Source organism: Rhipicephalus sanguineus, chromosome 4 (genome assembly GCF_013339695.2).
Source record: "Rhipicephalus sanguineus isolate Rsan-2018 chromosome 4, BIME_Rsan_1.4, whole genome shotgun sequence".
Classification (NCBI taxonomy): Eukaryota; Metazoa; Arthropoda; class Arachnida; order Ixodida; family Ixodidae; genus Rhipicephalus; species Rhipicephalus sanguineus.
Genome location: NC_051179.1, coordinates 134,431,422 through 134,455,821, shown reverse-complemented (window position 1 = coordinate 134,455,821; position 24,400 = coordinate 134,431,422). Strand labels below are relative to the sequence as shown.

At 46.4% G+C, this 24,400-nt stretch overlaps 1 protein-coding gene across 1 annotated transcript in view; it reads right to left on the bottom strand.

The window, feature by feature from the left end:
- Window positions 1-9,732: 9,732 nt before the first annotated feature.
- The window catches only part of LOC119390723 (neprilysin-1-like), a 40,680-nt gene continuing 26,012 nt past the window's right edge, over window positions 9,733-24,400 (bottom strand). The window contains exons 11-21 of the mRNA XM_049415346.1: window positions 24,029-24,139; window positions 22,944-23,021; window positions 22,574-22,683; window positions 21,975-22,033; window positions 20,018-20,069; window positions 19,207-19,274; window positions 17,748-17,878; window positions 16,708-16,773; window positions 12,941-13,048; window positions 12,526-12,602; window positions 9,733-9,918 (exon numbers count right to left, since the gene is read on the bottom strand). Of these exons, the coding sequence (XP_049271303.1) occupies window positions 9,795-9,918; window positions 12,526-12,602; window positions 12,941-13,048; window positions 16,708-16,773; window positions 17,748-17,878; window positions 19,207-19,274; window positions 20,018-20,069; window positions 21,975-22,033; window positions 22,574-22,683; window positions 22,944-23,021; window positions 24,029-24,139 (984 nt within the window). The 3' untranslated portion in view covers window positions 9,733-9,794. The remainder of the gene's footprint in view (window positions 9,919-12,525; window positions 12,603-12,940; window positions 13,049-16,707; window positions 16,774-17,747; window positions 17,879-19,206; window positions 19,275-20,017; window positions 20,070-21,974; window positions 22,034-22,573; window positions 22,684-22,943; window positions 23,022-24,028; window positions 24,140-24,400) is intronic.

Sequence of the window (24,400 nt, the reverse complement as noted above, 5' to 3'; positions counted from 1 at the left end):
ATTGTTTGTGTGTCCTTTGTTCTTGCCGTTCCTCGCGCTGTTTTTATTTTTCCTATGATTTACTAATATGCTGAGGTTTATACCCGTCATGGCTGTTAGTCTAGTCACCATTGTAAAATAACTCTTGCAAAAAAAAAAAAATCAGGATAGAACAGGGGTGTTCACGACGAAAACGGTGTCGCGTGAACTTTAACGGCAGGTGCTGTTCTAAGTCTCCAGTAGCCACTACACTCTTACAAGAATTTGATGAGGGCCTTTGAATGATCAGACCAACGACGTAAGTGACCAAGAATGCAATAGAACTTTTATAGCGAACAATTTACGCAAAAACTCTTAGCGTGCACGTGCCACAGAGATTGGGCAAGCTCCATTACTCACCAAGGGCCTACTAAAAATGAAAAAAGAGAAGGTGCAGTTCAAAAAAAAAAAAAAAATCAGTTCCCACGCTTCGGTGTCTCACCGGGTAACAACGGTGAAAGATATTCGAGGAAGATAGCCTAGTGACTATGAGATAGGCTATCTAGGCCTGAACTAGATGATTCTTGCCGTAAAACATCCTTTCTTCTATTTTACTCTGTGTCGCCTACCACGTGTCACCACCGCGCATACATAGTGTAAGCGTGGTTTATTGTTCTTTTAAATAAACTTCATTTGCGAGTTTAGCGCTGGTCCTGTGCCCTCTTTTTATCGTCCTTCGTTTAGTAACGTGTTCTTTAATTAAAAAGAACAGTAAAAGCTTATAAAGAATGTAAGATAACACACGCAGCGCTGACTTTCAACAACGATTAATTGCGAGTATGTATGGAAACATTCATTATGTGTTATGAACATGACCATGTTTCCACACTTTGTAGTGAAAGCTTGTACCGTCTATTGTGATTAACGCCATACTAAACACAATGAAACGGTCATTGCACTCCTCCATGATGGAGATAATGAGAAGCACAGCGTGTAGCATGTGAAATAAACACTGCGATAAACCCAAGCCAAACGTATGTGTAACGTCATTAAGAAACACAAACATTTATTGAACCATCGCGATTAAACCACGGATCAACACGGGGGCCACACGCTTCGGCTTTGCTGGCTAACAATCCATACAGATAGCTTGCGCGGTAACTTCTTTTGGCCACCAAGTCTTCTAATGAAAAGCATCAGAAAGCATTGTTGCCTTCCTCGCGACAGGTGTAACCGGCAAAGCATGTTTGTGGACGCCCCGGCAAAAGCGCCGGCTTGCACCGGCACCGCAATAATGGATAGGAACATCCGCATTTATGCAAGAGCTTTCACAGGACTCACTCACTGGTAAATGTTACCCGGTTGCGGGTAACATTAATAACTTCAATTTCTGCGGCACGTATACACAAAACTGAGGAACCGGCTCTGAATAGGATTCTTTCAACAGCGGCCATCTCAAGTAGCTGCGACGCACAGGCCACTGAACTCCGTGTTCAACAAAAATAAGCCTTCGCCGCCGACTCGAACGCCGACATCAACGCAATAGTCCCACGCAACACCTCACCTCTTGCATCGGCACAGAAAGCTGTGAGCGAAGGGCCGAATGCTCTATACTGTCTCTTTATTTGATTCTTTGATTTGCTTTCCGTGTTACAGCCTTGTATAGCGCTGTATTCCTAGGTGAACTTTCTTAAACTTCTAGTCCACTCTAGTTTTAGCCCATCATTGCATGGCATCCCATACTTGGCACATAACGATTAACGTATTTCATTGCGGGTGCAAGCTACCCAGTAGAGAATGTATAGCAGCGGTAGTAGAAAACATTTTTATTATGAAAGTGTTTTATGCTGGGGCCCACCAAGACTTCGGTGACGTAATTCCGTCACGGAAATGACGTCGAAAAAATGACATGATCAGATGGCAAATGAAAAACCTGGCAAGGAAAAAAGCTCCATTACCGTGAGAAAAAGAACTAGAAGAAAAAGTTCCGCCGCCGGCAATCGAACCCACGACCACTCGGTACACGACAGCAGAGGCCGGGCACGGTATCCAGTGCGCCACGGTCACACACCCTGGAGGCTTTACAAACGCGCCCTTTATACCTCACACATTCCTCTCTCAGTGCTCTTTTTCGGTGGAGTGGTGTCGTCGTATAGGAGCGGCAAAGTTAAGTAATGCATTCACATTCGGTGCGTTTCCAGTTGGAGAAGTGAATATTGTCACACTGCGAGGGTGGCAACTTTAGCCCCAGCCTCGGTCTCGTTCATAGTATCCATCCGTATTAAATATGGCTCTGCAACGGGCGCTTTTCCAGGGTGTTGGCCTGCCTCGCCTGGCTGTAACACCACGTTCCCCGCTTACGCTCGCTCCAAGAAAAATGGCGGCTGGGCAGACACGACGCGCGTTGCGTTTCCCTCTGTGGTGTTCAATAAATCATTGACGTGCGGTGAGACCAAGTTCTGCGTCCAATTAGCGACGCTCTTCTGGCTGTCGCACCGCTCTCTCAGATTACGCTCTCAACGTCAACTACTACAACTACTACAAAGGTTTGTTTATTCATTGATCATTAGTCGTCAAAATGGAGATGTGCCACCAAGTGTCAACGTGGGTGCATCCACCCCAAACGGTGCTATAGCTGCCAAACACCTGTAGACATTGTGTGTCAGTGAACATTCAACTACCTCTGTAAAGACACGTTTAACTTTCGTGTTATAGCGATTTCTATGACGGAGGGATCAACCATGCTTTTCTGTTTAGTTTTGCATGGGAATTGCCAGAGGGTGGCGCCCTCAGTCTACGGCCTCATTTGCTGCTGCGATCCGGCTGGCGTGGTCGAACAGTCGTCGCTGGTCATCCAGGGCTGTACGGACACTGCCAGAGTTATTCCCATAGTTATGCACACTTAATATAAAAAAAAAAAACGTGCTGCCATCTCTGGAGCAGTATGAAAAACAGATGTGAAATGATTTCACACTGCACGTGCAAGCTGGGCATGCGAACAATAGCGATTGCTATTTTTTTTCTCGCAACCCTTTTTTTTAAACAGCGGATATGTTTAAGCCGACCATTAGTCCGCGCAGAGCAAACAGGAAACTATCATCATCAACAACCGACACGCGCTCTCTTCGTCCTCTTCTTCATCTTCTGCTTCGCTCCCAGAACGCGTGCGCCGATTTGTCCGGCGTGGGATGCAATAACTATGATGAGAGAAAGAACGAATACAGAGAGAGAGAGAGAGAGATGTAGAAAGGAAGACATAGAAACGAATATAGAGCAAAAAAGGCAAAAAAGACAGAAAATCATAGAAAAACAGAAAGATATACACACAGAAAGAAAGATATAGAAAGAAACAGACAAAAGAAAATATTTAAAAAATATAGAGCAAGACAGAAAAAGAAAGAAATATAAAGATAGAGATACAAATAAATAGTGAGAGAAAGACAAAAATAGAAATAAACAAAGACAGAGAAGTGAGTAGAGAAAGGAAGAAAGAAAAGAGAGAGAAAGAAAGAAAGACAGAAAGAAAGAAAGAAAGAAAGAAAGAAAGAAAGAAAGAAAGAAAGAAAGAAAGAAAGAAAGAAAGAAAGAAAGAAAGAAAGAAAGAGGAAAATAAATAGAAACAACGCAGGCCGCCCAGTTCCGCACTTCCTTCAGGATTGGCAGCACTATATCAAAGCTGCCTTAATTTTTTAAAAAAATTGTCAAGACGGGAATTCGCTACGTTGTCTACGGCAGTCTATTTGTCTGTCAAAACTTCAGGGACACTGCCTATATAGAGGTCCTCCTCATTGCCTTCCAATCGCATTTATTTGTTTGCCGGTCTGAGTGGCCTTTACCGTTCCAAAGCCACTTCAGGTATAAAAGACGCTGTAGGGTAGGGCGCCCGATAATTACAATGACCTGGGGTTCTCAGCCTGGACTGACAGAATGTGTTGAGGAGCCTGCACCACTAATGTATCGCAGGTAGCCTGGACTGACAGTAGACAACACTTGGGCCTCTCGTATTTCACATCTATCGAAATGCATCCACAGCGGTCCGGAGTAAACCCGCTTCTTTAGGGTCAACCGACGAATACCGCAAGCACTAAGCTATCGCGGCGGCTCAAGCTCATTTATTATATCGTCGTCGAAAAGAAATCGAACCTATGTGATGTAGCAATAAGTAAAACAAAAATGATTATGACAGGCAGAGACAAGCTCTGTTGTGTATGTCGTTTATACTTCGCGATGTGACCCTTAGAGTAGAAGTATGCCAACTAGGCCATGCTGCCACCCTTTTAAGTCATAAAACCGAAAGTAATTTCTTTCTTTCACTCATATCCGGATTATACAAATTTTCTGTCATTTGAATGAATTCCACAACCAACCGTGTTTGGAGCATTTTGTCTCACCGTTTAAATTGCGAGCGCTGACATAACGGGCTAGACGACAGTACTTAGGTCATTAAGAAAATAATCATGATTTGAATAGGAGACAATGCGTTAACAAAACAGAATCCGGCACCTTGATCTGAAAACAAGATGCATAACCCCCCGCCTTAGCACACCCTCCTTTACAGCATATACACATATGTTCTTGATACAACGATATCGAATATACGCCGAGAAGAGAATGTCCTTGTTTTTGCTATCCAACTAACTTTTGGCTCACACCCGCTGCGAAGATTAACCAATATATTAGTTAAATATTGCATGATATGAACCGTTACTATTTGCTTTCTCTTGTCCCGTTCTCTTTCCGAGAATATACATTTTTTCAGATAAAAGCACGGCAAATAAAATAACACAAAAAGAACGGACAGGGACCCACAACATAGAGATAAAGCGCTGCGTCGCTTTTCTGTCTTGTCGCAAAGCATAGAAGCAAAGCATAGAAGCCGGCAGTTGAACGACTCTTAGCGAGGCCTTATTCATCGGCGCATATGATATTGGTGTGCCGGTTTCCTGCTTTTTATTATCTATGTTTCAGGGCTCTGTGTTCAGCTCAATGTGTGAGTATCACGTCTATTTATTTGCCTGTTCTCGCAAAAGTTCTCTACTTCAAGTAAGTTGGTTTGGCGTTTGTGCCACAATTATGCCCCTCGCTATTACAAGTCGCAGGCGACCAACGAGTCCTGCACCGAAGTGGACGCAGGTATACTATGTTCGTGGGATTTCCAGGGGCAGGTTGACGTGAAAAAGCTTGGCATCGGAGCTACGCACGAGAGCCTTTAAAGCCGCAGGAAACCGCGAGAAATTGGCGATGCAGCCGTCTAGCGATGGTCGGCCCCAGCAGGTTGAATCGGTGATTATCGGCAATATTTACGCAAAGTCATGATACAGCTCAATGAGCGCGAATAGTGGCGCATGTAACACCGGTACGGCACCCAAATTGCCACTGGTTGTGACGTCTCGTCACGTGCGCCCCTGGTTGAACCTCCAGGGGCGCACTCCAGGGGCAGGGGCAGAGGGGGGGGGGGGGGGGGGGGGGGAACGGCAACACATGCTTCCGCACGGGCGCTCCCATTGTTGCGTGAGGAAGAGGGCAGAACCGCTATGCCACGCAACCCTCGCTCTCGGAAGCTTGTGTTATGAGGGAGTTCGTTTCCCGCGCAAGCTCTCGTGTGCGTTCTAACTTCGCCTTAGTAATCGCTATAAAGAAAAAAAGTTGATGTGCAATAAACTGAACTCGAACGAAACAACGTTGTCTTCGTCAAATTTCGAAACTGAAAAGCAGAGTATTTCCCACGGGACTAAACCTGCACCTCCTAGACAGCTGGGGTGCTATTCTGGACATTGTCAAATTCCGCCATTGATCAACAGTGGTTCGCTAATTGGTCTGCTACGTACGGCCTCCGCGATTGGCTTGAAATGCGGCCATTAGGAAATCTGGCAATATGGCGGAATTTGATGGTGTCCAGGATAGCAACCATGGCGCCACCCCATACTTGCGCATTTCGACGATTGCGCCGATACGGAAATACACACCGACGCAAGCCGCGTAGGACTCGGGGCCGTCCTTGTGCAAAAGACTGACGGGCTTGAAAGGGTAATCAGTAATGCTAGCCGGTCACTATCCAAGGCAGAAGCCAACTATTCCACAACAGAAAGGGAATGCCTTGCCATCATCTGGGCTACGTCAATGTTTCGCCCCTACCTCTATGGCAGGCCCTTCAAAGTTGTCAGTGACCATCACGCCTTATGTTGGCTAGCTAACTTGAAGGACCCTTCAGGTCGTCTCGCACGATGGATTCTGAGGCTTCAAGAATTCGACATTACCGTCGGGTACGAGTCCGGACAAAAGCACTCTGACGCCGACTGCCTCTCTCGTGCCCCCTTCGACGCGCCGCCGCAAGACGGCGATGACGACTGCTTCCTCGGAACTATAAGTGCCGACGACTTCGCCGAAAGGCAACGAGCCGACGCGGAACTGGGGGGCCTTATGAAGTACCTGGAGTGCAAGACCGCCGTTGTTCCGAAGGTATTCGAGCGAGGACTGCCGTCGTTTTTCTTACGGAACGGCGTTCTCCTGAAAAAGAACTTCTCGCCACTTCGAACGGACTACCTTCTTGTCGTACCCTCATTGCGACCAGAAGTCCTCCAGGCCCTACACGACGACCCGACGGCTGGAAACCTCGGTGTTTCCCGCACGCTCGCCAGAATACAGGAAAAATACTACTGGCCACGCCTTGCTGCCGACGTCGCCCACTACGTCAAGACTTGCTGAGATTGCCAGCGACGGAAGACACCGCCGACTAAGCCAGCGGGACTTCTGCAGCCAATCGAACCACCTCACTGGCCGTTCCAGCATATCGGGATGGACCTACTGGGGCCGTTCCCGACGTCGACTTCCGGCAACAAGTGGATCGTCGTAGCGATTGACTACCTCACCCGCTACGCCGAGACAAAGGCCTTGCCCAAAGGCAGTGCCGCCGAGGTAGCCAAGTTCTTCGTGGAGATCATCGTCTTGCGTCATGGCGCCCCAGAGGTCCTAATCACAGACAGAGATACCGCCTTTACTGCGGACCTAACTCAGGCGATCTTGAAGTACAGCGAGACGAGCCACCGCCGCACCACCGCCTACCACCCGCAGACCAATGGCCTCACCGAGCGTCTAAATAAGGTCATCGCCGACATACCCGCCATGTACAGAGCCGTCCACTTCTACCCTGAACACCGCACCGTGCGGCCGGCGCTCCGCGGAGCGCCTCTGCCGGGCGCTTCGGAAACTAGCGCGCAAGCGCAATGACAGCTGTAGGCGGGGCCTTCGCCGCGTCGTCTGCTGGAGCGCGGCCGTTCGACCGAATTGCGCCTGCTTTGCGGTGAAGCAAGCATCACCCTTGTTATATGCGCACGCGAATTGAGAATTTGGTGCGGTTCTCGAGAAGCGCAGAGACTGGCTTTTTTGCAAGCGATCGTACAAGTAACAAACCTCGGCCCATACATGAGCAAAACTTTCAAGCGGCGCTGGCACTGCCACAACTGAGTGATTCGGCGGAACAGAAAGAATATCCCGCAGCTCACACGACTTTTTTTGATCAGCGCAATGTTGAGCGCCGCAAAATTGGTGATGAATATATCGTGTAAGTTCTGACATAACATCTTGGAATGTTTGAAAATTTTGATTAGTTACTAACCTGTAAACAAAAGAATGTGACTTGTCCGTTAATCTTAGAAAACTGATATTATAGCATTTATGCGTTACTAATAGCGCTGCTTTCATGTGCTAGCGAATTTAACTCGCCAATATTCCACCCTATTCACTGCCTACCGGCAGCCGTGTTTCTTCGTGCTATTGATGCATAGAAATTAAGAAACGTTCTAATCAAGTTTTCAGCAGAACTCGTACGGGGCAATCAGTGCACCAAACAAGCGCCGATGACAAATTTTTACTGCTGTGAGCAGGTGCAGAATAAAGCTTCATTCCTTTTTTGTCTCTGGGCGACACAAGGCCCGCTTATCGCTTCATATCTTTCTTGACTCGAAACGTTGCTTTGCACTTTGCTTTGCATCACGATGCTTTCACCAAAATTTTGACGTCACCGCGTTCGTCATGCCGTACTTCGTAATGTAAATTGCGGTACAAGTAGCCTTATGTTATGAAAGCGGAGTGCACTGGCCTGCTACTTACGAAGCGTTGCGCGTGACCCCTGTCTTCCTCCCTCTCGCGTTTAGTAGGCTTAGGTGCTGCGCCCGATTGGCCGCCTTGTTGGCCGCTGTTTCGTCACCGGCCTCTCGTGGCGCAGGACAACAGCAGCTAAAAACTCGGGCCACCGCGCATTCACAACTCTTGAAGGAGTCCTTAGATGTGCTCGTATCTTTATTGTCGATAGCCATGCCATGCCTTTCCGTACATGCACTTGTTCCCTTTGTGTGCAGTGTGGTTTTCTGTGCTCATACAAAGGCTGTTCCGGAACGTCTATTCCCGGCCTTTAAAATTACTGGAACATGAATCGGTGCTCTCCGTCGGAGGCGCCATGCGCGTTTTTTTATGCGCGTTGTTGCGATATACATTCGAACTGCCTTTCTGCTGCGATACCCAAAGCATGGAATTACCCGACTCAGTCAACTTCCTTTGATGTTCCCACTGTTCATGGGCACTCGAAAAACGCAGTTTCCGACACGCATGACGCTATGTAGAAAGCAGGAGTGAAAAACCGCCCTCACGTGAGTTGTAGAAAAATGCTTTGTGCGTGCGTTCCACTGTGGCTACAGGAGAGACCTCATCAATGTACATGCATTTTGTTTTTCAGGTCGTGCAGTAGGCAGCATGAGGAAAGTCCAGTGGCACTTTCTTGATCGCGAGGTTGAACATAAGGTAATCCCACGTCAACAAGGGTTTAATGTTTGCAATACGCAAAACTACTGAAATCGCTAGTTTAGAAAATGGCTCAGGTTGAGATGAAGTCTGTCAGGTTGCGCGGGCCATTTATTTTGTGGATGTTTGTTTATGCGTGTATGTGCGTTCGCAGAGGAAGGCGTTGGATTTGAAGAAAGAGTCGCAAGATATGTCGCTTCCAACGCTCTTGAAGCCATCTATGACGTCGATAAGTGGGCGGTATTACATTAGCACTAATATATTTTCGGACAATAAAGAAAAGACCAGCCTAAACAGAAAATATTCTCTCAAGATAGCTTCTTACAGGTAAGATCACCGTTATCTTACGCATAGAAGTGGCACATGCTCTATAATAATATGTCTGGGGTTTAACGTCCCAAAACCACGAGATGATTATGAGAGACGCCGTAGTGGAGGGCTCCGGAAATTTCAACCACCTGGGGTTCTTCAACGTGCACATAAATCTAAGTACACGGGCCTCAAACACTATCGCGTCCATCGAAAATGCAGCCGCGGCGGGCGGGATGCAATCCCGAGACTTTCGGGTCAGCAGTCGAGCGCCATAACCACTAGACCACCGTGGCGGGGCAGCTTAATAAGCTAAACACTCTAAGGTATATTCGGCTGGTACACAGCACGTGCAGAAGGAGCGGGGAGGGTTTGAGTATTTCGCATGCCGCTATCCCATGTATTCCTATGACAGCGTGGCCTGCGAACCTTTGGCCACCCCTGTATTTCCAAATAATGTGAACGCGCACGCTTCAAAGCTAACCGCAGCTGCTCCCTTGCAACTTTACGCGGTTCAGCTGGGGATTATTCCAGGCAAGAACGCGAGGCACAGCAGACAAGGAACGCGCGAATGGTTCTACAGGGTAACCATTTCTATGGATGCCCCCTGCGAGTGTTTCGTATGTGGCAGGTTATAGGCTGCGTCACGAAGCGGGAATGAGAGCAGTGTTCAAGTGTGAGGCACAGTTGTATTTTGTACAGCGATGTTCTGTGGCGGGGCGTGCGCTGTGTCAAAAGTCCTTCCGGAATGTGGACCAGAAGTCGCAGCTCTCCCGGCCGGCATTCATCTGGCTCGTCTCGGGACATGCGAAGGCCTTTGTGAAGTGCTGGGAGTTGCGCAGTGGGTTGTTGATGCTGCGAGACAGGCACGAATAATACCGCATTGCAAACTTAGCATGGCGCTCTAATAAGGACACGATTGCTGTAATCGAGATTGCTACCGAGCTACTATTTTACGGAATTATGCTTTGCAGTCGTAACTAAGCATTATACGTTAAACTATTCCCTTCAAGTATGCTAAAGATAATGCCAACCTTCTAGCATAGCAACGACTTATTTGCAAGCACCGTAAAGATTATCATAAGTCACCATCCTGCTACGAGCGTAAAAAACACTTTTGGTGAAGATTGCACATGAAGCTTTGCAATCATATACGCTTATCTACGAGGCAACATTAAAAAAAATATCCACAAAAGCAGATACTCTGTTTAGACAATTCGCAAACTGTAGTATCCATAGTTTGATCAAGAAAAGGTGCACTGAATAAATATTGTTAGGTGTTTTGACTTACGGGAAGACATGTATTCCCATGACACTTGTGTGATTTTCATTTCAGTATCCATTACTCGTATAATAGTTCTATTTAAAGGGTATAGGTTAAAAGTGACTACTCGTTGGATGTTGGTTTTGTCTGATTACGAGTACAAGAAGGGAAGTGCACGCTGGTCATATTTCTCAGAAAGAGACAGTGCCACATCGTATGCATTGTATGCGTTTGCATTACGTTCTCATTAAAGTATGTATCTATTTCAACACCGTGTGTGTCTCACAAAGATATACGTTTGAAATATGCGCACTTGCCGCTTATGTTGTAAGCATCGCCTGGATGTATTGAAATTCCCTAAAGAGATGCCGTCTTACAGATAAATACATTGTTTCCTTTTTTTATCACTGGGTCTTATTCCACGCCCGTAACCAGCTGACTTGACGACAACACAGCACAGGTGCTACTCTACAGGCTGACGTTGAGTTACCGTAACTATTCATTTAGGAAGCAGAGTTGGGCAGTTATTTCAGTTATTTTGTCTTGGTCAATCCTACTTTCTTTAGGCGATCGTGAGCACGTTCAGTATATACATGGTCACGTGGTTCAAGTTAGCGCTGAGAAACGGTCGCTAAGGTAGATATAAATAAAATAATCTGTAGCATTACAGCCAAGATGCCACAGTTTCTCCTCTTCTTGGACAGTGAATAATTCAGGGCACAGAAACACGACGCAAACTGGGCGAGCCAGCAGTCAGACTGACGCTGCCTGTCCTAGTTCCGGCGAACTGAGATTGCAGTGGCGCTCGTCATCGGAGCGATAAAACGAATGAGACATGCAAAGCTTCCGAGGGAAGTGTACCTGCGCACTTCGAGCCCTACCCGACAATGTTGCTCGCAACACCTTGCCTACCGGGTATAGGGCTGTGTTTAGGTAGCACTTTACATCAGACCGATTCAGATTGCAGGGAAACTTCCTCGGCCCGAGCCGCTAGCGTGTACAGGGCGATGGAAAGAAACGCAAACACTGCGGCACCTACGTTCTCTACCGTTTCGCATTTCTTTTCAAACGGTTGTAGCCTGGATGATGATAAAAAAGCCACAAGAGTCATCCGTGATACAATCAAGTGCCACTCTAGCATCGTCTTATTGCCACCAAGGTGAGATCGCACTGAAAACAGCGCACCCCGCTGTTCGCGTTTCTTTCCATCCCTCTGTAGATGAGCCCGGCGGGTAAATTCTAACCAGACAAGTACCCAGAGCTCTACAAGCCCACGTGGCTTAAGAGGGTAGGGATGTCCAAAATGCTTTTTTTAAGCAATAACCTCGTCATAATTATTCCTCTTTAAGACGATCACGTTTGCTCATGCGCGTGTTTCAAGAAGCAGATTTGTGATCGCACAGATTATCGGGCTACTGCGCAGGAGGACAGTCTTCATCGCACTCTCAGTCGCGCACCGTGGCATCAGCCAGGCAGACTTCCGCTGTCTTACAAAGTTGTTTGCGGCAATGCACGCAATGAAGCCGCAATTTGTAAAACAGCACGAAAAACTCGAGCTATCAGAATGTCATACCAGTGAAGGAGTGTATGAAAGCGTGCTAGTTAAGCGCATGCGCGTAGATGCCGGGATGTCAGAATCATCTCAATCTAAGTAAGTTATACAAGGGGTGCTGACGATACTACATCATTTCTTGTATGCAAGGCCATGTTTTAGCTCACACAACTCCCCTTCCCTAGCCCGCTTTAGTGAAGGTTGGTGATCGATAAACGTTCAATAGTGTCCTGGCCTGCTGTATTTACTTGAATCTAATCAGCACTGGTTAGCAGTTGATAATACGTGGTAGTGATCGATAAGTTTGGCCGAATGATAATGCTGCCTACTGGCAGGCTAGCGCTACCATTCCTTGGCTAAACTATTACTAGCGTAGGAGAAACATGATAAGTGTTGGTTAATGTTGACTAGGACTGGTTAATTTATGTCATCCACTGTTATTAAGGCCACGTTACCTGATTTCATTCCAAGTAAAACGATGCTAGTGCGCAATATACGGAGACAAAAATCAAGTTGGCTTTGTCCGAATTTAGTTACAACTGTTTTCCACTTTCATCACACTGTCCCATAATGTACATCGAGCGAGAAACTGATAGACCGTGACAGATCGCGCATCAGCACAGAAAGAGCAGTGACATCGTCTTACCGGTACTTGTTGGGGCTGAAGGTACCGTTGTTGATGAGCTCGTCCACTGCCTCGCGCGTTGTCTTCTCGCAGAAAGACTGGAATTGAAAACAAAGGATAACATAGTTTCAAGTATTTGACAGTTCCTGTGAAAATACATTCATACAGTCGCTCATGCGATAAAAGTATTCGACTTTCGGCAATGTGGATTAACATCGCGTTGTCACTCCCGAGCTCTGGTTTTAGCGGCATGGTATTTTGTGCTTGGAAATAGGAGATGACATCGGTAGATCAGAAGATATACAGTTCCATTTCCATCATTATGTTATAAGCTGCCTTAATGTATTGTGTGCTACGTCAGCAAGATACTTTACTACAGCAAGATACTTTATTAGAGGCGCTCACACGCTATTCAGAAACATAGTTTGCAGCTCACCTCTGCCAAGGAGTAGAAGAAAAGCTGGTCTGAGGATACGTGGTGCAGACCCTGCAGCCTGTAGTCTGGGAAGGGGTAGGCCTTCTCGTAGATGAGTTTCCTGAAGAACTGCAAGCAAGTCGAAAGTGGTCGGGGACATTATTATATTTTATTTTATTTTTCGATATTTCAGAGACAGTTACAAAACCTGTTTGACCATGGGAACGAGCGAGCGAGTAATATAGCGGGGAAACAAAATGTCCTAAAATGCGTACATTTCATGTACAGCGAGGCAAGAAACAGTGTATACAGTACACAAGAAAAAAAAAAAAACGATACGTTTAATACATTTGATACCAATAAAATATAATATTCGGAAAAGAAAACAATTTGAGAAATCATTTGAGCATATAGGGCACAATGGAAACAAACGGCATGACACATGCAAGGGAGCAACGCAACTGGTTATCGACTGAAGAGTAGCTGTTAAGATCACCTTTTCCTTTTAAGATGCCCTTCATGCATGCACTAAGTGCGTGTGTACATCCTTGCAATTTCTTTAGTAATATCGCGCGAGTTTTGACCCCTGGACGTTGCAGCGCCTAATATAGGCGAGAAGTAACGAGATTTCCTACACGATGCACGCGTGCAAAGGGCACACTCGTGCGCGAGCGCCGTCCGCTACGGTCTTCAGGTGCATACGCGCAATCAGCGCTATCCGTGCAATAATGTGTGCAGGAAGCCGGTGTGACGCTGATCGTCATATTTCCAATCTCGTTGCTTCTTGGCGACCTGTGGGACTACCCCAACCTGGGGTCGACGCTCGTGCGATATTAAAATTTTTGCAAGCATGTACAGGGTCTTCCACTCTTGGTACGAACACGGCGAAGCGTGACTGCGCTCCGCGGGGCGCCAGCGCTCGCGGTGCGGCCGCGCATCGAAGCTAATCAGCGCAGGCGCACCGGGGCTTGGAGGCGGTGCTTCGTTTAGATTGAAAAGCGTGGGAACGCGCCTTGCCTGCTTTGCTGTGAAGAAAACTTCTGCATCTGCGTTTCTGTAGCCGCCGAGAAAACCGCGAACGCTTTGCGGGAAAGCGCGCTTGGCGCACTGCAGCGTGTTGTGTAATTGCAGCGTTTTGACAACTGAGCGGTCCGTCTTTTCAGTAGCATAACAGCAGTTCAATGCCTACATTACTGCAAACTTCTGAGGAAAGCTTTCGCTTCGTCTGGGGTGTTTAAATTCACGGTGCGGCTTTGTGATTGAGACACCCGGATTTCCGGAGAGTGAAACCCGATGATCTTTAACGTGCACTGAAATTACGTGCGCGCGGGAGTTCTTGCATTTCGACTGCATTGAAACACGGTACCTCCTGCCAGGATAAAACTTCGGTTTCTCCACTCATTACAGCCGAGGGCTAACCACTGAGCCACCTAAGCGAGGCATTCTGTGGACTTGACTACATGTATCGAGGTTCACGGAGCAAATACCTATTCTTTGCGTGCTTGCAGCTGGTAAGGCCATGCGCCAGGGCTCTTTTTGCTAAGTCGGCGTAATAAAATCCTCAGTCTAATGCAAAGGCGCTGGCGGATCGCGCTTCATGCGACTTTGAATGAGACCGCCGACCTCATGGAAATAAACAACGCACCACGTAAATATAAAAAATAGGAAGTTTTCAGTTTACAATGTAAATGCACATGTTTTCTTACATATGCGAAGCATTGCTTGCAATATTAAGCACGCTCAATGACAAAACATTTCGCCGGAAGCTCCTGCCATCACAACAAAAACGTAATCCTATTGTTGGAATGAATTATAATGGGTAATCCAATCAAGACAGAAGTTCAACGGAACATGCAGGCTTGAACTGTTAAGAAATTTTTAAACAGGGAGTATCACTGGAGCCAACGTTTGCACAAGTGGCTTGTCTTTTTTGGGTGTCAAGGCTTCCTTTGCGTCCCCATGCCTTGATGAGGAAAAGTCCGCTCGTCGAAACGTTGTCTCTACCTGCATTCGATGTTCAACGATTTCTCACCATTTATAATGGGTTAGTCATTCTAGTGGTCTCAGCTGAAAGCTCTTCGCCAACACAGCTCTTTGGGGACAGGCGAAATGTAGCTCAATGCATGAAACAAGCGTAAAGAAGGTTAAGGACAACAAACATTTTGTTGCTAATACGACCACTGAAACTGCAGGGTTGCGTGGTCGCTTACTTTCGCGTGTGGGGTGCTTTTCCCGAAGTTTGCAATGATCAGGCCAATAGACGTGAAGACCAAGGTCGCGGAATAAAAATGCAGCCAATATTACTAAATCTTCGTCGACGCAAAATGCAAGAACTCCCGTGCGCACGTAATTTCAGTGCACGTTGAAGATCACCGGGTTTCACTCTCCGGAAATTCCGGGTGTCTCAATCGCAAAGCCGTACCGTGAACATCCTAGACGAAGCGAAACCACTCCTCAGAAGTTTGCAGTAATGTATGCAATGAACTGCTGTTATGCTACAGAAAAGACGGACCGCTCAGTTGTCAAACGCTGCAATTACAAAACACGCTGCAGTGCGCCAAGCGCGCTTTCCCGCAAAGCGTTCGCGGTCGCTACAAAAACGCAGATACAGAAGTTTTCTTCATAGTAAAGCCGTCAAGGCGCGTTCCCGCGCTTTTCAAACGAAAGGAAGCACCGCCTCCAAGCCCCGGTGCGCCTGCGCTGATTAGCTTCGATGCGCGGCCGCACCGCGAGCGCTGGTGCCCCGCGGAGCGCTGCCACGCTGCGCCGTGTTCGTATCAAAAGTGGACGTGAACACATTCGAGTGATTTTAGGGCAACGAATTTAATTTTTTGAAGGTGCGCAGAAATAATGGTTTCATACATTTGCTTAATTCGCTCTGGTATTCCCCCGTTCATCGGAGCTCCAGATTCGCACGAGGCATATCTCGAGATCTTACGCATAACGTAGATATCCTGGCGTGATAGAACATTCTCACAATTTGAAGTCATGCACACACTGGATTCTGTTAGGGGCCATCACCGCCCATCATCATTCTCATCGTCAAGATCGTCAACGGTGGAACTGTCGTTCGCCAGAGGGCAGCATCAAGCTACAGACCTAGCCAATAAGCGGTTATCGGAAGGAAAGCGTCATAGCTGAGGCAAATTTCTTCCTGGTCAACATGCAGTGTTCTTAAAGATTGCACCATCTCCCGCTGAAGGGAACCATGTGTGGATGCGAAGCAGTGGGGAGATGGTTCGCTTGAGCGGGAGATGGTATAACTTTTTCAGGAGCTGGCGCGCCAGGTTCTTAAGCGGGGCCGAAGTCCCGCGCCGTAAACTGCATCCATCCATTCAAAGCGTCGTGGAACGCGAAGAGGAAAGCTACGCGCGTGGTCTGTTCCCTCTAACCTGGCCGTTATTTCTCACATGGCGAGCGGGGAACGCGGTCGAAAGGCGCTACAGGGGAGGAGAGAGGGGGAGGGGACGCGCATGCGCTGGCGCTCATTGCGGCATTGCGCAGGAGAGAATGAGGCATGCGAGAGGGGGGGGGGGGGCGTAGGAGACTAGAGGAAAGAGAGTAGGCGCATGCGCAGTGGAGCGCAGACGACACCGCCAGACGCAGCCCCGAGCAAAAGCTGCTTCGCATCTAAAATCCTTGAGCGCTCTCAGTACCGCTATGCTATCTCGTTTACTTACTAAGTATGGCTTCACGAGTGAGATCGCAAAAAGGCGAGATGCACCTGTCGTTATTGCGTTCTACAGTAGAGTGACACATACAAAAATTATGTTGGAAAGCAAGCTTACCCTTAAAAGCGGCGTCACGATGGCGACGTCAATCATGTCTTCATCGATAGTTGCGTTGGCGTTCAGCTGCGAGAAATGAGATGCACAGTGAGGATGCCTTGAGATGTAGAGCAATAATACTAGACAATTCCAGACAACATTATTGTACTTACCCTCCCCAATTAGCAGTTAAGGCTTATCTTACAATATTCCCGTGCATACGCAGAGTTCAGAATATTTTGATACATTAAACTTATTTTCATTCTCTTTTCTACAGATGCGAGTGACGGGGCCCCAAGCGCCATGGGTATTTTCCAATGGCGCGTGTCATAACAACAATAGAATTTACAGAGAGAACTTGATTTCACGTAAACTAAGGCTTACTAAATAATAGTCATCGTCTGTTTATGCAAAGAAAATGGCTGAAATAAATTAGCAAATGGATGAAATAGATTATTACTCAAAGCTTTGTGACTGTCTAATACACGCTGAGGACACCTACGAGACGGTGTGCATTGGGCGAAAGCATGTGAGAAAAACCAATATATTACCATTGAAAAGCAGTATTCACAGAGTACAAGGAGCGGCAACATAGATATATGTCTTTTTAAATTTTATAGAAATAGCTTGCCGTAGTTAGCAGCATCCTGAACATTGAAATTGGTTTGTTGAAGAAGCTGGCGCTGTAAATATCGTAAATTGAATAGAATGATCAAAAGAATTGAAGCGGTTGAACTTGGTTAAACCACGTTTGTCAAGCGAAAGCTCGGTTTTGCTCGCTTCGGGAAAGAACAAGACCGTTGGTTAGCAGAGATTTGGCTTAATTGCATGCCCTGGTTGAGCTAATGTCGACGAGAAGTCCACACGTTTCAACTACACTGCGGGACAAAGCAGCCAAGGTGTTGCACTACAAGAAACGCTACACTACAACGCGTTGTCGCTACCCAAAAAGTAATCATGAAGGCATCAAGCACACATCGCTTGCTGTGTTCTTGTTGAGGATTTTCGGACGCATTTCTGGAAACATCTGGCATGCATATCCACGTGACATTTTTTCTGACCTTGAGACGGCTTTCAGGGACCCTCTTGCTGGTGTACTGCTTGAAGACGCACTGCTTGTTTGCCATGAGCCTCTGCCGGGTGTAGTAGCCCATCCAGTCTTCACGCGCGTGTTCGGAGTCGATGTAGCCGCCTGGGCGAAGGGAAACAAAGGAATATACATAACAAAATATGGAAGATTGTTTATTTTGACTACCGTTTCATGCGCTACGTATTGTGCAATCTGTCAGTGTGGTACGAAACCAACTTTTATAGAAATAATGACGCGAAGAGAACAGTATGTAGACAGGAGCCACGGGATTATTTTCTGCGCGCCCAGGACCAGAATAATGCTCTACTTAGGTGCGATAACACATTCCTAAACACTGCGGTGTGGTCAGTGGGTTAAGAAATAGCAAGCTGTAGCCGGCACTATGTGTCACCGTACCACGGGTGCACTCCTTTTTTTTTTTGTCTCGGCTCGAAGTGGAACGATTCACTGCTCTACCTTGAATGGCAGTACCTCAAGCCCTACCGTTTACTACAGGGCGCCGCAGTAAGCCTGAAATTGAACTACCGCTGTGCTCTTTAATTGTTCCTCGAAGTTTAATTAAATGAGCTTCAGATGGAACGGCCCTAGCGTTCCTTTTCACTATAGCGTATATTGTCACGTGGTAGTGACGGTGAACAGGGAGGCGGTCGCAATGGTAAAGACGAAACCTTTAGTAAAGACGAAACTTGTGCGCAGAAAAGCAAGTTGCACTCACTGTACAATCAAGCAACACTGGGAATAGACTGATAACAGGCAGGGTAATTGTCGGTTGTCCATAATCTGATCATTGGCGGAACGCATCGTCTTTTATGTATGAATGATCGAAAATTCTAGCGTTATCGCTGGGGCTCGCGTTAAATCGAAAATAAGCTCGACTACGCGTATCCTGCGCTCCATCGTATCATAATAGTCTAATTAAAATAATGGAAATGTTTCGCAAACATTGCGGTGTGACCTGCGCCAAGCGGTGGTAACAGTTCTTGTGGGCGAAGCCCGATCATATAAAAAATTAAGAAATAAGCGCACGTGCAAATATGGTACTCAGTCGTGCTCACATAAGCATTGGTGTAGATTTCCAAGCGACCGTTACAAACGCGAATTGTGTATTTTTTCTTTCCTGCCTCTTGCGGCAGAAAAACGTGTATATGTTTGGTGACCATTGATTACTTGATTCACTCCATATGCGCGATTCAATGGAGGACTGCTATATGGGGACGCAATGAATACGCGTTATCTAGTATCATCTGATGTTCTAACAGGGAAACAGAAAAAAAATGTGTTGATTTTGTCCAACCGCTGCATACCTCGAAGTGACGAAGAAAAAAAAAAAGAACAGAACACGCTGAATATCACTCCTCAGCAGATATCCTAGTAAATATATCGTCAGGTTTTCTGTTAGAGAACAGGGGAATGAGGAATGACTTGCTCACCTCTTTCGTCGATTGCTTTAAGTAGGTTCCTACCAATTCTGTAGCCGCTCTTTACCAAGTCCAAAATCCTGAAAAACGAAAAGTATTACAGGTGCCATTCGCGTAGCTGGATATTCGCGGTTGATCAGAAGTAGGAAAAAATGCTTCTGTGCAACTAAAAAGAAACATTTTATAGAACGCGTAACGCAACTTCGTAAAAACGGACATTGACTCAAGAAACAGGTGAGTGTCATCTAGTGTGAAACTCTTTGATACACTGTTCGTTAGTTCAACACAATGAACTTTGCATTAAGCGACCACACAAAAAGAAAAGTAGCCGTCTCAATTCATGTACGCCAATTTTGCAGACAGAAGGCTGAAATTATCTAGAGTTCTTTCAAGCTCGACTGTCTAAAATAATGCAGGATAGTGATGACGTTAACGGGAGCAACGACAAATCTGGTTACTGTGTTTTATGTCCTTCTGAGGGTCATTGCGCTTTGCGCCATAGAATATAGAACAAACATGGAAATATCAATGAGTGCGTTATTTTCCTTTCTTGACGAGCCATATGCCAATGCACGCGATGGAAAACAGAGGTGCAATAGCATGTTGCAATCCCGTTTAAAGATAACGGCGATTGGGCTTTCCAGCCAATTTACCTCAATGGGCAAGAACACGAAGCCGCGCCCAAAACGACAATTTTCCACGAATATAGTCTGACCATGTGTTCATATTAGTTAATGCTGGTGAATGCATGAGTGAGCATTCCAAAATTGTCGATGATAAATGACCTTTTCAAAGGCTATTTGAAAAAGGACCAGTTGCTTACAGACGGTTGTCCCTTGCGTACATGGGTCCGTGAAACGCGCCATGGGAAATGTCTGAAAGATATAAAAAAGCGTTGTGTGTGAAAAAAAGAAAGAAAACGCAAGAGCGTGCGCAAGCACAGTACACATACACAAACAAACGCAAACAAGAGCACACAAGCACTAACAGGCACACACATCTCATACACTCCTTAGCCTAACAGGATTATAGCGGATGTCGAGTTGGAGACGCTTAGTGCACATTTCTCAACGCGAAAGGCTTAGGTTAACCGCTCCTGGAAGAAAATTGCTATGCCGTGTAAGTTACCCATCTCGTCCTCAGTATGCGGGAGAAGAACTGGAGTCCATGGCTAAACAGGTACGTGAAAGGATCTTAGTAGCCCCTATTCCCAAAAACATGAGCCCACAATACCACAAAGGTCGTAGAAGCGCTCGAGCTCGCAAGTTACAGCGGCAATTCGGGGCAAATCCTGACACGGTGTACACAGATGTCGCCCGATGCGGCACCAACAAGTACGCCCTTGCAGTCGTAGGAGCGGCCGCAAGTCAAGGGCTTCTGACATGCGCCACTACTCGAGCTGCGTCCGCGAATACCGCAGAAGCTTCAGCAATCGCGCTAGCTATTAAAACTAAGAATATCTTGGGACAATCATCACTTATTCTTACCGATTCCAAGGTCGCATGTAGACTCTTTCTCACCGGGAAACTACCACACAGCACCATTCACCTATTAGGACCCGACCTAACGCAGGACCATGCGATCATCTGGTGCCCGGGTCACGCAGGACTCGATGGCAATGAGAGAGCGGACGGCGCAGCTCGTGCTTTTATCAACCGAGCGGCCGACCACTCCGACGAAAGCCCTTTCTTACCGCGAGACATCCTTGAGCACCAACGGCTTGAGCGACGACAGTACAGTCCACCCCACCCTGATCTATCCGGGCGGGACTCTTACGACTGGCGCCGTATACAAACACATACATATCCGAACCTTTCTTTGAAACATGCCATTCACCCCACAATGTACAGCGATAGCTGTCCGTGGTGCGGAGGCAGGCCCACTCTCGCCCACATAACGTGGGATTGCCAGAACAGGCCACCCGAAATTAACTCGCCGCAAATAGCCGGCAAAATTTCCGGAAGGGCAAAATTTCTGGCGTCTCTCATAATCATATCGTGATTTTGGGAGGTTAAACCTGATCAATTATTATATTAGATCGGAAAGCTGATAAGCAAAAAATAAAGTGAATGAGCTGCATTAGTGATGTAAAGAATATCGCAATATTCGTAAATTTTTGTCAACAAGCGACTACGTTCTGACAACACAATCGTTCGCGGCAAAAAAAAAATGACGTTGATATTTAGATTACGTGCTGTCCGCTCTTCTTCACTTGTGCCCGGGTCATTCAACTCTATTTTCCTTATGAGAAATGTACTTGTCTGCTAGGCATTTTGTGCTGGTCGCGCGACACATTCTTCCAATATTTTTACGATAATTGTACTTTTCTGGTAGGCATATCGTATTCGCCGCACTAGAGAGTCCAAAGCAAGTGTGCCACATTGGGTATTGTTAGTGAAAATACATTCCGTTACTCTCGGCAATTTGTTACTTGTAGTAACATAGTTACTATAGTAACCTAGTTTCTACAACTAGTCACATATTTATTAACATAGTTGTAGTAACATAGATACTTGTAGTACCCGCATCGGCGATCTAGTGGTTATGGGGCTCGACTGCTGTCGTGAAGGTCGCGGGATCGAATCCCGGCCGCGGAAGCCGGATTTTGATGGAGGCGAAATGCTAGAGGCCCGTGTACTCAGATTTAGGTGCACGTTAAAAAACCCAGGCGACCGACATATCCGGAGCCCTCTATTACGGCGTCCCTCATACCATATCGTGGTTTTGGGACGCGAAAACCTTAACGATTGTTACTGTCATTAGTTGCTTGTAGTACTTACACAAAGAATTTAGGTCGTAGTGGTACGTGCTGTAGATGTCGAAGATCGACCCTGTGTACCTGCAAACATGCGCGGAAGGCAATGTTAGGAAAGCTGAAAACAGGTGTGATGAAATTAGACATAAACGCAAGGAATAGACAGAGCCGCTGGCAACCAATTTTTCTTGTACAGACATTATTTTTTGAAGTGATATGATAGTCTGTAAGGCTACGAGTGTTTAAGCATTGTCTGTGCGCAATTTCTCTGCACGAAAGATCTGATAACAGGAACGGCCCCACATGTTTCATAACATTTGCTTCGGCATTGTGGACAGTAACAAGGTCACCGGCAAAACCCCGTTGCCTCTTTAGATTTTTGAAATGACTTAGAAAAAATTTCGCACGAACCCGCTTGACATCTTTATTGTTCATAATTGTAAGCCGACACCTTATGTACCCACATGTCGACGTAGATAAATCTCCGAGCTTAATTTAGCGAAGGAACAAGTTCTCTATGAAACTTTTCAACAGAGCTTCTTTCTGAGCGACCAAGGACACGTGACCAACAAATGTTGCCGTAAGACACCGGTACGTAGAACGGCATACGCAATCGCGACTTACGCAATGTCGAGCTCACGACCGTTTTTGCCAATGGAGAAGTAGTTGTTCCAGTAATGCTTTGTCATCTGGTAGATTCCTGGCACCGGAGCGTTGACATTTATTTTTGTTTCCTGTAAAATTTTTGGACACATCGCGTTTGTGAAATGTAATATGCTTAGAATAACAGAGAGCTGAGCTAGTTGGTACGCATTCATTCTAAAAAGAGACAGGGCGTGCAAACACGGACACAAGAAAGAGATCAGGACGTTGTGCGTCTCTTCAGTTGTTAGTCGGCGTTTGTGGTGTCCTGATCTCTTTCTTGTGTCCGTGTTTGCACGCCCTGTCTCTTTTTAGAAGTAATATGCTTCTCACCACGCGTTGGGTTACCAACCTGACCGCCGTAGAGCTTGAGTAGTGGATCTGTCATGGTGGCGTTAATGAAAAACAGCTGCAGCCGCACATCCTTCAGCTGGAATAGGAAAGAAATGTACGAGATTCTCAGGCTCTTCACGCGAGACTGTGAGCGATAATAGTTGCAGTATAAATACGGATATATTTTGCAAGTGATCAGCCTTAACTATTCACGTCTAGGTTACCTGAGTGCCTATGTCTGTCTCGCAGTCTCTGCGAGCGTCTTCAAAGGGAGGGACGGCGACTTGGACTCCTCACAATTCGTGAACTGCCTTCGCAAATGATATGTCTATCGCATAAATTGGCTGGACTTCTCTCTTACATCGAGCTCGAGCATGAAAACTTTTCGGGAATACAAGCCCTGCTTTTCTTTTTCAAGTGACTCTACGACGCGTTTTGCCTTGCATGTTTTTGGCGCTGTGCGTGCTTGCGTGCGTGTATTTCCATATAGGTGCTGTGTGTGCGAGCCTGCGTGCTTGCGCGCATCATAAATGAGTATGTTACGAATGAGCTATGCAGATTTGTTTTGTTCAACTTTCTCCGTGATTGAACCTTGAGTATTAGTACAATATTCGGCTTTGAAGTAATGGACAGTGCCACTAGCAGCCGAGATATTTGATCGTGGTAAGGATGCGCTAACAGAAATGACAGACATCTAATAGACTACATACATAACCTGACCATGCGCTACATGGAACCACCAACCACCTCGTACCCCTTAAGCTTCATCGTAAGTCTCGACGGCGCTACAGGTATATCTAGCATTGTATAAGAGCTATAGTGGGCTTAGCTCATTCTTTCGCTACGCATATAAGGTAATTTCTTATCGAGTGAAGAATGTTTCCTAGCTAGGCTAGTTGTTTTGGTTGATCTCAGAATTTTGCAGCCCTAACAAGTGAACAGATCACATGAACACAGGACGAGCAGCCGTCCCGCTGTCTTCGTGCCATCTGTTTCTTTCTCTTTTGTTGTTAAAGCGTCAAAGTGTTTATTTTGTAAAATACTTATTTTATGTGAAGGTTCAGTATGTCCGAAGAATAATAACGAAATGCATCATTAACCAACCTTGCGGTAAGCCTCGACTCTGGCGTCCGCAGTAGTCAGGTAGCTGTATGCGTACGAGTAGTCCACGCTTTCGTAGATCTTCCGGTACACGTTGAAGAATTTGATCCAAAGCTGCAACATATAAACAACGCCAATCATTACAAGACACGACGTATTATTGTCAAATGTATGGCATACATTACGTAGATGGTTTCGTCGGGGAGTACTAACGTGAAGTGATGTCAGAAAAAGACGACCAGCGATGATGTGAAAGCGAAAAAAAAACAGAAAAAAGCGACGATGTCTTTACAACTCTTTCGTCCTGCACTTTAGTGCACTGGTATTTGTTTAACTTTTCTTGAAATATGAAAAAGAAAGTTTATTATTTCGCGA